At 52.4% G+C, this 11,806-nt stretch overlaps 3 protein-coding genes across 3 annotated transcripts; 2 read left to right on the top strand and 1 right to left on the bottom strand.

The window, feature by feature from the left end:
- Positions 1 to 1,054: 1,054 nt before the first annotated feature.
- J4E90_006680 (uncharacterized protein) lies at positions 1,055 to 2,934 on the top strand (the record flags this gene model as incomplete). The annotated part of the gene is made up of 7 exons (XM_051436225.1): positions 1,055 to 1,224; positions 1,291 to 1,318; positions 1,370 to 1,810; positions 1,873 to 2,185; positions 2,246 to 2,444; positions 2,508 to 2,698; positions 2,750 to 2,934. The coding sequence occupies 7 exons, from the start codon at positions 1,055 to 1,057 to the stop codon at positions 2,932 to 2,934; spliced, it is 1,527 nt and encodes a 508-aa protein (XP_051290019.1).
- Positions 2,935 to 4,442: 1,508 nt separating this feature from the next.
- On the top strand, positions 4,443 to 6,653 carry J4E90_006679 (uncharacterized protein; the record flags this gene model as incomplete). Its single annotated transcript, XM_051436224.1, has 4 exons — positions 4,443 to 4,581; positions 4,645 to 5,925; positions 5,990 to 6,106; positions 6,157 to 6,653. The coding sequence occupies 4 exons, from the start codon at positions 4,443 to 4,445 to the stop codon at positions 6,651 to 6,653; spliced, it is 2,034 nt and encodes a 677-aa protein (XP_051290018.1).
- A 3,467-nt stretch (positions 6,654 to 10,120) lies between these two features.
- J4E90_006678 (uncharacterized protein) lies at positions 10,121 to 10,645 on the bottom strand (the record flags this gene model as incomplete). Its single annotated transcript, XM_051436223.1, has 2 exons — positions 10,121 to 10,241; positions 10,296 to 10,645. The coding sequence occupies 2 exons, from the start codon at positions 10,643 to 10,645 to the stop codon at positions 10,121 to 10,123; spliced, it is 471 nt and encodes a 156-aa protein (XP_051290017.1).
- Between the last annotated feature and the right edge of the window lie 1,161 nt (positions 10,646 to 11,806).

The following is an 11,806-nucleotide window of genomic DNA, read 5'->3' as shown; positions in this document are numbered from 1 at the left end:
ACGTCGATCTGACCGGCAGTTCCACGCATGCATCGTCATCGGCGCATGTACGAGCGGGATTGCGGCCATGTCCTCTCCGTCCCGAATTTGTGCGATGACCGAATTCGGGTCGCTTGCGTCTACACAGATGCTTGTATACTATTTACATATTGCACGCAGTACTTCGTGTGCTGTAATGGAACTTGCATGCTATCATCTCCTGCCGAGCAGGATAAATGACGCACTGCAACAGCGTACGCACATTGCGAGACATACAGACACCCGTTTCAGCCCACTATGAGGCTCCTAAAGCTCCGTGTCGTCATGAGATGCCCATCGCTTCAATGGCGTTTGCGCCATCCCAAGTACACGGCAGTGGTATCGGCCGGATGACGCATCTGAAGCGCTTGTGACGCCAATCAGCCGACCTCCAGATGCATGCTTCGTTGGCAACGCATCGAGACCATCCATGGATGGAAATTCGTGTAGTGGGCTGTGGGGAGCAGGCCTTTGGGCCTCGAATCAGCGCAGGCGTAACAGCCAGCCCTAGCGAATTTGTGCAGTAGTCCACAGCGGCCATTCGACTCTTCTTCGCGGGAGGAGCCATGCATGTTTACCGTCCTGCTTATGTAAATGCAGACGCTAGTGATCATGTGAGACGTTATGCCCGTTGCAGTTTAATGCATCGCGGTTTGGGCGAGGGCGTACCGGGGTGCACGCTGCAAGTTGCAGGCGGCGTGTCCAGTCCCAGGTCGTCTTCGCAACTCTACGCTTAGCTGACTGCTGGCAGAGAGGTCATGCATTTCTTTCTCCGACCACGCCCCTCTGGCTGTCCTTCGCTTGCTATCCCATAGATCGGTGCCGGCTGTCGGATAACACCACGTTGTCAGTTGACTCGACTGTCCCGCTGTCGCTACGCTCACTACCACCTGCCATTCCCTCCTCCCGATCCGGCCCGAACGCTGCTGCCCTGCATTGAGAGTATATCCGCTGTGCGGTGCGCTCCTAAATCGCGCTGGGAAGCTTCCTGAGCAGAGCTTCTTCGGAGCGGCCGTCATGAATGTGACCACTTAAAATGGGTATCCTCGATCTCGCCGACGAGCTTCTTCGCATCATCCTCGAATATGTTGCGAGCGAACCAGAAAAACCAATAAGTCTGGAGCGCCGCGCATACCTGTCGCAGGAATCTTTCAAGCTGCCCCTCCCACCTGAGCCCGACGATGCCGAGACGATTGCGAGCTTTAGGTAAGTGGTATAGCCGTACGGAATGCATGTGAGACACACACTGACGTCGTATCCTCACCTTTGTAGATTGACTTGCAGAAGATTCAGCAATTTGGTGAGTACCGCTGTACGAAATGCACGTGAGACATGTACTGAGCCTCTGCAGGGTGTCATCCATCAGTTCTCGCGCGTTACGACACGCTTCTCGCGAAAGGGACTCGAAAGATTAGAGAGAATAGCTGGCCAGCCTCACATTGCCGGCCGTGTGAAGAAGTTCAGTTACATGGTGCCATTTTTCTACGATCAAGGACGAGAGCGCATACAGGAGCTCCTCCACACACGGCCCGAGAGTTTCAACTTCCTTGATATCGAAAAATTCCAGAAAAAGGTGAATGAGCAGACCAGCCTTCTGAACAGCAGGAAAGATGCACATATCCTGCATTTCGCGCTCCAGCGATTCACTTCACTCCAGCACATCCAGATCCTACGCCTGCAGGACCAGGAAGATGCCGTGTTAATCACGTACATGCGGGGTCACAACGAGTTGAACGGTCTAGTACCGACATGGCCACCGGCATGCTTGCATAGCGCGAAAACAATCGGTCAAGCAAGTAATATCCGTGTACGGATTGATAGGAGGCATTTACTAACTTTGACCTCGGTCTTCAGGCCCTCCTTGAGTCCGAATCACCATGTTCGCGATTCTCATCACCCATGCTAAGCCCGCAGAGCGTACTAGGTGCCGCTAGCAATCCGCCATCAACCCTGGGAATCCTTGCCGAACGCCTGACCTGTCTAGAGCTACATTTCGATGACAGCACGGACCTAGACGTTCGGATGCGACATCTCACCTCCCTGTCCAAGGCATTGTTTACTGCCGCTAAGAATATTGAAGCCGTGCATATTGGCTTTCCTTCGTACCGACCACTCACATTGCGGCTAGAAGAGCTTTTCCACAACGTCAAGTGGGAAAAGCTGCAGGGTACGTTTTGCGTCTCAGCGTCATGAGGCATACACTAACCTGATATCTCCGTCTTCGCAGCTTTTGGAATCCAAGCCTGGCGTCTCAACGCAGATGAAATTCTGGGCATTGCCCGACGACATAGAGATACTCTGCGTGGTTTGCGTCTCCGTGATGTACTTTTGAAAGAGGGTAGTATGTGGAAAGATGTGCTTCCCTGTCTACGCGATGAGCTCTCACGGCTTGACTGGATATCCCTCAGGCGGATTGGATATGAGAAGCAAGTAGTATCCGTGTACGAACGATTGTGAGACATTTACTGACTTTGTACATCGATCTTCAGGCACTTCGACGAGCAGTTCGTTATGGGAGCCGAAGTACCAGAAGACGATCCTCTTGGAAGCGACAGTAGCGACGAAAGCCATTACGATTACGAACACGAACACGAAGATCCATCTAGCGGGAATGACGCTGATGGCAGTTCAATAGCTGACACAGAATCTGACGCGGAGACCGACGAGCCTGAACAGGGTGGTAAGTTCTGGCTGTACGGAGTGCATGTGAGACATATACTGACTTCTACAGGCACCCTTTCCTTCCCGCCCATGCCCGATACCCCAGCCTCGATTACATGGTGCAACTGCAACGGACACATGGATGGCGTCGACGTCTTAGAAGACAACGGAATCATGGTCACCAATCAGCAGCGTAAGTTCTGGGAGAAGTGGGTCGTAAGGAAGATCTGCACCGAGCAGCATGGCCACAAATGAGCGGCCGAAGAAACCACCAGAAAAGGAAGCGAAGCTATGCGTAATAAAGCCGCAACAACATCTGTTGGGTTGCGTTGCGTGAGGCGGGCGTAAGAAGAAAAGCAATTATCCATCGAACCGTGTTGCAGCCCTGGAATCATTATATGCAGGCGCGATCACGTTTTGGATCCCGTATGCGGTCTACGGACCGCATATGCATGTGGAGCAGCAGCCACAGCACCATTGACGGGCGCTTATGCGACAACCCAACAACCCGTCACCTGGTCACTTCCACCCCATCTTCGTCAGTCGTGCGAACGCAGACTGTGCCGTATCGTTGCAGGTTTTTCTGGACCCGACTAGGCCGATTTCACGCATTCGCTTCTTTGGAATGGTCGGACGAATCATGCGGCAACAGGACCAGGAACTCCAATCTTTTCGGCTATCTGTCTTTGAATCCGTACTTTGACTGTCAAAGCATAGCGCCGGCGCAGCGAACGACACTTTCGCATACCACTTGTTCGAGAGGGATGGTTTACGTCCAAAGTCTTCTGTTGCACCAAAAGTTGTGCGCTTTGCATTCTGCTTTTCTATCCTTTTTTTATCAGCTCTTCGACGCCAGTAACGAATATAACGTAGCGTGGGAAGGAATCTGCTCTTCAATTGATTGAATAATTATAGGTATCTTCACTTTTTGCTTCTTGTCTATCACCTGCTGTTGCGGCGATGCCATCGAAGAGCAAAAGTGGGGCACAGTCAGAAGATACATACGCTCACTGGTCCGGCGCCCACGTGCGGGTTTTGACTGGGAAGCGACGACCTTCTCTTCTATTTGTTCACGCCTACACGGTTCCTCCAAGTATGCTGGTAACGTCACGACACGGTAAAGCGAGCGGTGAGGTGCAGCTATCGACCGAGCCATTGCACCACACAGCACCCACCGATTTTCACTCGTCTTTCTCTTCAACGTCTTGAGCCGAGTACACTCACAGAGATTCGACCTTGGCATGCATTTTCCGACGCTGTACTGACTAGCCAGGATATGATGAAGACCATGCCGGCAAGCCTCACTCCTAACGATGAAGCAAAACGACCAAACCTCACACTCAGCTGCAACATCGACCCGAGCTCTACCCACCCACTTCGCCATACTGAATCGGTTCTGAAAACACTCAGCAACGACCTCTTTGACATGCCCGACTATTGCCTTTATGCATGTGTGAGCGTGCTGGCTCACTGGCCTGGAGGATGCATGGAGCCGCCTCTTTCACCTCACCACGCGAAACCGCGCTCATGACACGTCGGACGCGCCGCGACAAGCTTCTCTTGCGCGTAGACGCGACTTGAGTCCGACGCGCCTCGAGCTGGATGCCTGGTGGGTTGAAAAGTCTTCAAGCCGTACAGTACAGCATCTTCTCTACTCCAACCTCACCCGGATACGACCCTTGCACAACGCATCCAGAAACGCTAGTTCGCTGATTCTTGTTCAATTCATTGCATCAGAAGCAGCAGATACATACTTCATCGCAATGACAAGACATGTCTGGAGAGCAGCAGATGCCAGTGTAATGCTGTGGGAGCCGGCAGTCGCAGCCACGACACCTCTAGCACCGCAAGAGCCGCATAACTCGAAGCAGTTGCAGGCTGTAACCGAAGCTGACATCCAAGGTAAGTAGTTACCACGCATCTTTCCATTTCTGAGTTGTGAAGCAGGCACTGACAACTTCACAGCGTCCCTAACAAGCAACTACGATGACAGCGAACAAGACTCGGTGCTTCCTTCGATCGAGGGTGTTTTCGAGCCATCTGGATATACCAAGAGCGAGCCTGGCGAAGACATCAGTGCAGTTGTGTCGTCAACGGTCGGTACCTCCGCTTCGGACATATCCATGCAGCGTTGTTCTTCGTACGATTCTCAGGCTACAATTCCAGTGTCGACGCCCTGCCCATCGGACGAAGAAAGAGATTTGCCCGCTGTACTTCGCAGTCCTGCAAGGACGAGCCACCACTTCAACGTTGGCAATACCGTACCCACGCCACAAGTACGAAGGACTCTGGACTTCGGTATGCCAGCCTTTCGCCACACCAATGACATTGTACAACAAGTCTCTGAGCCTAGCGACTTCACTTCGCTGGCAGCACTGCGAAGGCTGGAACGAGACCCTCCCCACCACTGGGATGAAAAAGAACGAGAACTATTAACAATACTCTACCGATGGTACGAAGACACAAACGTGGCAACTATCCCGAAGGTCTTCAATGCCATCACCGACCAAAACCTCAGGCTCAACGTTATACGTTACCAGTTCGAGAGCCATCTCATTCTTTATGGCGGTCGTGCGTACCCCGAGTTCAATCGAGTAATGAAAGTCCCATTCCCCGACCCCGAACACAAGTACGACGAAATCCACACGATCATCGAAGAGACTGCGTATGATTCGGGAATTGACTTGTCACGACGCACAAACGAGGTGTGCTACACATCTGGATTGGCGAGAACTGCCAAGTCCCCTAAAACGAGGAAACATTATAAATCCCTAGTTAGACGTGCGCTAAAGAGGGAAAAGGAGAAAGCACGCGCCCTTCGCAGGCCGGCTCCGGAAGATCTACCACTGCAGGCTCTACAGCTCGGCGGGACGACACTGGCTGAGCAAGACAATGAGGAAACATGGTCAGACGTTGATGGCTATCATACACCACCTATCACACCTACGCAGTCAGCCCCGCGGGCTCCCCCTGGCAGGAATATGATTGGATTTCGCGTTTGGGATGCAAACAGCCGGACAATGTTCGACGATGAGACGGGCTTCGTAAGTCAAGCCTTCTCGATTTGGAGGGGCGAGTTTCCACCGCCTTTCTCCCCAGACGGACAAGGTCAACAGGCTCTGATGCTCTTGACGAACCTTCATTTGTCCATGAGTGGCGGCGCCTCGGCTTTTGTCTCAGTGTCGACGAGTCTCTTGCAAGCTCTCGTCAAAGCTTCTACGATGTTTGAGCCCAGGATCGCCGTCAGTACGTTGAAGTCCTACCCCATGTATCACATTGGTCCCATGCTAATCATTGTGGTTTTCTGTAGTTGCGCTCGATCATCCACTGCTCACAGAACCGCACAAGACTCTGCCAGCAGCAGATGTCATGCGGATGCTAAAAGCGGAAGGCCAGGCGTGGTGGGCAAGATACAAGGGCCATGCAGGTGAGCTTCCGAAAAGTCCTATATACTGCGTCTATACTAATATGTACCAGAGCGAATGGTTTGGGCTTCTGTCTCACCTGCAGCGGTACTCTCACACTTCCCGCTTTCCGACCTCACTGTCTTATCACGTCACAACCAAGCTTGCGATGATATCCTCAACTTGCGGGATATACAATCCGGCCGAAAGACACAGTACGTCTCCTCGCTCTTGCGCCAGAGAAATACAGTCGTCAACATCCGCACGGCACGAGCAATGGCCGTGGTCTGCCGAGCCTTCAAGATGCACCGTGTCGGCGTCAGCCTTGCGCACATACAAGGACTGGTTTCGTCGTTGGTGGATTCGTTTCAGCTGAAGCAGGGGACAAGCGATACACCTCACATGTCTGGGTTGATCGCCAAAGCGTTCGCCGTTTCGCTCGTATCGCAGGCTCATCGCACTCACGATGTTGAGGCGGCTTTCCAGGAGGGCATTCAGCAAGGCACTGTTAGTAATATCCGTGTACAGACTGTTTTGAAGCATTCAATGACTCCATACATCGACTTTTAGGCCACCATCGAGTTCTACACTCGACGTCGACCCGTGGTACATCGACGACGGAGCGGCTAAGAACGTCTCAGCAACCACTCGGCGCACGATCAATATTATCAGCGAACAGCTTGTCTCAGGTCTTACAGTTCTTTAACGATTACAAGAGTATAGGAAAGTACGAGGAATAGCCACCAGCATGATTTATCAATAACGTTCGGCGAAGTGCTAATGTCATACGATGTCTCAGCTTTGTTAAAGATGTCATAGATTGTGTATGGATTTATCGAGCGCAGAATAGTTGGTTACATTTTACAGAATGCAGAAACATGCGACTTCATCAATGTCTTCTGAAACGTTGAGCGAACAATAGTGCAGCTCGTCGTTCAGACGCTTACTCGCTATCAACCCTCCTTTCCCTCGCCTCAGACCCAGAACCTCCAGAAGCCTCATCACCCCCTTCACTCTCAACTCCATTCGTTCCCGCCCCGTTCGTCTGCTGAGCCTGCACCGCACGCTCCCTCGCCGCCACATGCCTCATCATCTCCTCCTCCATAGTCCCCCTCTGTCTACGAATCTCCCGCCACATCTCCTCCACTTCCGCGATCTCCGCGTCCATACTATCTTCACTACTCTCTTCACTATTTTCCGTGCTTTCCTCTTCCACACTTCCCCTCTCCACTAGCAGATTCTCCCTAGCGGATCTCCTCATGTTCCTCGCATCGCGACGCCGCCTAAGCGTTGCAGTAGGGGTTTCGTAAGCGCCGTTACGGTGGAGCTCCACGCTCTCTGGTAGCTCACCGTTCGTAGGCGGGTTGGAAGTGGGAACAGTGTCGCCGTTTGTGCTTCCAACGGCGGAGTTGACGAGCGTAGTTCCGCTTAAGGATGCGCTCCGAGAAGAGCGCGTTGAAGACTCTGACGACGTCCTCGTACCATTCCTAGCATAAACACTTGGGGGAATAATTTGTATCGCCGTCGCGTACCCGTTTGTTCTAGCCTCCGTTGCCCTGTGCGGACAGAGAGGGATTTCCTCATCTATTCCACCTTCGCTGCGGATTGCACGGAGGCGTAGAGTAGGGCCGTCGAGATTGTATGAGACGGAGCTCCAGTCCCCAATCGCTTCGTTTAGTTCGGGGGTGGAGAGACGGGGACGCGGTCGGATGTCTTCTGGGTCTGCGGTAACTCGCTCTGGGGATGGGGTTTGGGTGTAGGCGTTGGAGGTGTGGGATCGACCATTGATGTGTGGGGCGCCGTTGGCACTGGTGTTGTTTGGCGTTACGATGCCGGCGTTGATGTGGAAGCTGTTTACAGTCCCGTTTCTATTGTCGTTGGTGCTTCTTCCGCTTCCGCGACTATCACCAGTTCGATACTCGCTATCAGGCTCACGAATCCACACATCTTCACTCAGATCTTCCACGCCCTCGTGATCGACAAACCCATTTACAGCCTCAAGGTGAACAGCCGCCGTAGTCAACAACGTACGACGGTGATTGTTCGGGTCAGTGTAACCCAAACCCATAGCTATGGTGTATCTAACCACGATATCCCTGATGACCCTAGAGCCAATGGAAGGTCTCAGACCGTACAGAGCGACGAGGAGTGGCCGGATAATTTCCCGTGCGTCGGCGTAGTCCTCTTCATGAGAGCCGTCATTTGTGGGTTCGTGGATGTAGCCATAGAAACGATTGTCATTGGAAGGAAGATGGTTGGTTACGTGACCGTTTGGGAGTGAAGGGTACTGGATGTTGCCATTGGTCGAGGGAGTATGAGTATAGCCGTTAGTGTAGCCGTTGGGCTGATGAGCATGTCTTTCTCCACCGGGCATGTTGGTCGTTAAACGAGTCGGCTCGGTTTCATACCAACCGTCAGTGGGTGCGGCATGCCCAATATGTCCATTCGTTATTGCGTCACGTCTCGAAGAATTATCCAAAAACGATCTTTCATATTCCTCGATGATAGTGCGCATGGTTCTCAGTCCTAGTTGTGGCGTTATATCAGTCAGAACATCCGTTAAGACAGTCCGGCGCCACAAGCCTCCAGGATCATTTCGAATGACTATCCTTGTGGGACGGGGGCCGCGTGGGGAGGGGTAGAGGTTATTCAATCTCTGACGTATGGGTGAGGCTGTGATGACGATGGTGTCGTAGTTGGTAGTATCAGGACGAGATATTTGAGGATGTTCATTCGTTGTGGGAATATTTCTGTCGCCATTCGTCACGAGCGTGGACACGTCTTCCTCAACTAGCATTCTAGCGCGAGTCTCTACGTTTCCACCGGCGCGTACAGCTTGTGTAAGTATGCGCAGATCATCTCTCGATGACGTTGGATCTTCTTCAGGGCTGGGTGGTAAAGAATTGGCCGCGGCTGCTTCCAGTGCTTCCTCATCGTCCAGTATAGTGACTTCTCCGCCCCGTATGCCATACACCTTTGAAACATGGAGCGGCTCATCAAGAATGCCGTCGGTGGGATATCCACCGGAGCAACGAGTCCTGTTTATCATCGACCTCTGTATCATACGGCAAGCCAGCTCTCTGGCCCGCTGCTCTTCCAGAAACTCGTTGACATCGAACGGCTTTCGTACAGGTGTTTCCCCCTCTTGACGCTTCTGCACTTCTCCGTCTCCATCATCTTCCATTTCTGCTTCATCGCCAGCCTCATCTGCTATCTCTTCGCATTTTTGCTGTCGCCTTCCCATATCTCTTACTTCGTTTTCCAGCCTCCTTGTTCTCTGCCTTTCTCGATCAACCATTCTTCTCAAAGCTCTGACTTCTTCAACGAGCGATGGCACAATATCCTCAAGATCTTCGAGGTTATCCACTAGATCTTGAGTCTCCGGGTGTGCTTCGGGGGCCCGGAAATATGTCGCTAAAGAGAAGAGGACGGAGGATATGGCAAGGGCGGGAAAGGTGGCCGTTAGGAGGATGATAAAATTGCTGCTGTTCATTTTGTGTTCGTACAATTATTGTTTCTCGTTTGTAGAGAAGGGATATGTGGGTGGTAGGAGCGTCAGAGATGGCTTTTGAGGAGGGGAGCCTCTGATGAAGTGTCGAGTTGCGATACATGTTCGACATGCTTGACGCTTGAAGTTGTGGACCCGTCAGTCAGTCGGTCACTGGTTATGTCCATTTGCGCGCTGGTCGCAAGACATCTTCAACCTGATGGGCCTGTGAAGGAGTCAATCAATGAATGCAGCTTGTAACAATTACAGTACTTGTCACCCGAACTTGTGATGGCGGTGAGACTCACACAATACATGATACAAGCTGTGTCTCTCCTTCACACGATGTCATAAAAATGACACCATGATCAAGCCTTCCGTATGCCGTGGCTGTTCGCCTTATCGACAACCACGACATCACGCACACAAATGCAAATTCGGCTTTGCGCAACTAAGCCCGTAATGTTTGATGAATGTACAGATTGGTATTATATTACTTGTGAAGTGTATGTATGTACAAAGAAACCCCGGTCATCGTTTCATTCGATGTTTAACCAGAGGCAGCAATGACCAAGGTGTACTGGGCAACCTGTGAGCAGACGAAGTCGTTAGGACCGTTGCCACCGGCGTGGCAGTAGGTGGGAACAACGCCCTGACCCCAGAAGCCGACACTATTCGCATATGTTAGTCTATCGTCCAAAGTCAGTGTCACTTGATGTACGTACGCAGTGCCAAGCTCGTGGTAGAGAGTGATGGGGTAGTCGCCGTTGATGTCCTTGGTCATGGCGAAACGGTACTTGCTGTCGCCGCAGTTGACGATAGGAGCGGGGAGAGTAGGGTAGGGTCCGCCGACGCAGGAAAGGTCGGTGGCGTTGCGGCCGTCAATCTTGAATGAGACGGACTGGAGGGTACCGTTGTTCTTACGGATGGTGTAGTCCTTGAAATTGACGTTCTCGTAGCTGTTGACGTCTGGTGGGCCCTGGCAGTGAGCCGGGTTAGGGCAGTCGGAAGTCTGGGGAGCGGGTGCGGCCATGGCGGCGGCACCGAAGAGAGCGGCGAGGGTGAAGAACTGCATTTTGGTTGATTTGAGAGGTTTGGTGGTGTTGATAGGTGAAGTGTTTGGAAATTGACTGCTTGGATGATGGATACAAGATGTGGTGGCTGGAGCCGTACTTATATCTCTGCGAAGATCTTCATTACCATCTCAACGTCACTTAGTCGAACGCTCGAGCAACAACCAACAATGCTCATGGATTCGGTCATACCTCCTCGTATTTCTCACCGTGGTGGGTTGCATTCGGGCAATGATGTTGCCCCCCGGACGGGCGTGCACCGGCGTGGGCACAAATCTCCGAGCCTAACGTGTGGACCCCTTGACCGCTAACAACTTCTGTGATGTAAGTGGCATTGATCGTCGAACAACAAGGCAGGTACCTCGTATACTGCAGTTGCGCATGCTGTGATGGATATTGCGGCTTGATGCATTGTCCTCGTTTTCGCATGTCGGCACGTTGCCCAGGTGAGCTCTGCATTGACTGAGACGTCTGTGATCGTGAATTCGTTCACCGCAACTGCTCCTGTAAAGAGCCAGCACATCGACGTGGAATTCACCTTGGCATTAGTGATGCAGGAACCACCTGCGAGCGGTGACATTTTTGGGTCCGCGAAGCTGAGCCTCAACTTTGGTATGCAGGGTGCCGGAGCCGCACGCCACACCCGCTGACGCCACAAGCAGCGTGGCCTACGAGGCTGGCAGTTGACGTAACGTGGGCTTCGCTGTTTAATCGAGCGCCACATTACATCAGGTTCCGTTCGCAAATGCGAATCCGGTCGGCATGACCGTCGTGGTGAGTGCGCAAGCCCAGTCCCAAAAATAGTGGCGTCTGCGTTGCACCTAGCGACGGTATGCATGATGGGAAAAACACCTCAACCTCGTGTGGTGTGTTTCGTGTTAGGAGGCGTTTGTGGAGCGCATGTTTGTTGAGACTTTCGATAGTGCGACAAGTTTGCGGGCCCCTAATCTAAAAATGGCATGATGTCATTGGGCACGCTGTGCAAGACTCGAAAGTTCGATGTCAATGTCTATAGACAACACACTGAACGTGGAAACGTACGCGTGAAATGCTTTCTTTTTTTCGTGCTGGCAGCTCCCAAGATAGCATATCCGTCAAGGTAAGGATGAACGGTTGGTGGTCGCTCTGAACACGCCAGAACAAGCGTCTCGGCAGTAGGAAAC

Source organism: Alternaria incomplexa, assembly GCF_024043165.1.
Source record: "Alternaria incomplexa strain BMP 0042 chromosome Unknown scaffold_9, whole genome shotgun sequence".
Taxonomy (NCBI): domain Eukaryota; kingdom Fungi; phylum Ascomycota; class Dothideomycetes; order Pleosporales; family Pleosporaceae; genus Alternaria; species Alternaria incomplexa.
The sequence above is the reverse complement of the archived record's forward strand: the minus strand, read 5'-3'. Positions and strand labels throughout refer to the sequence as shown.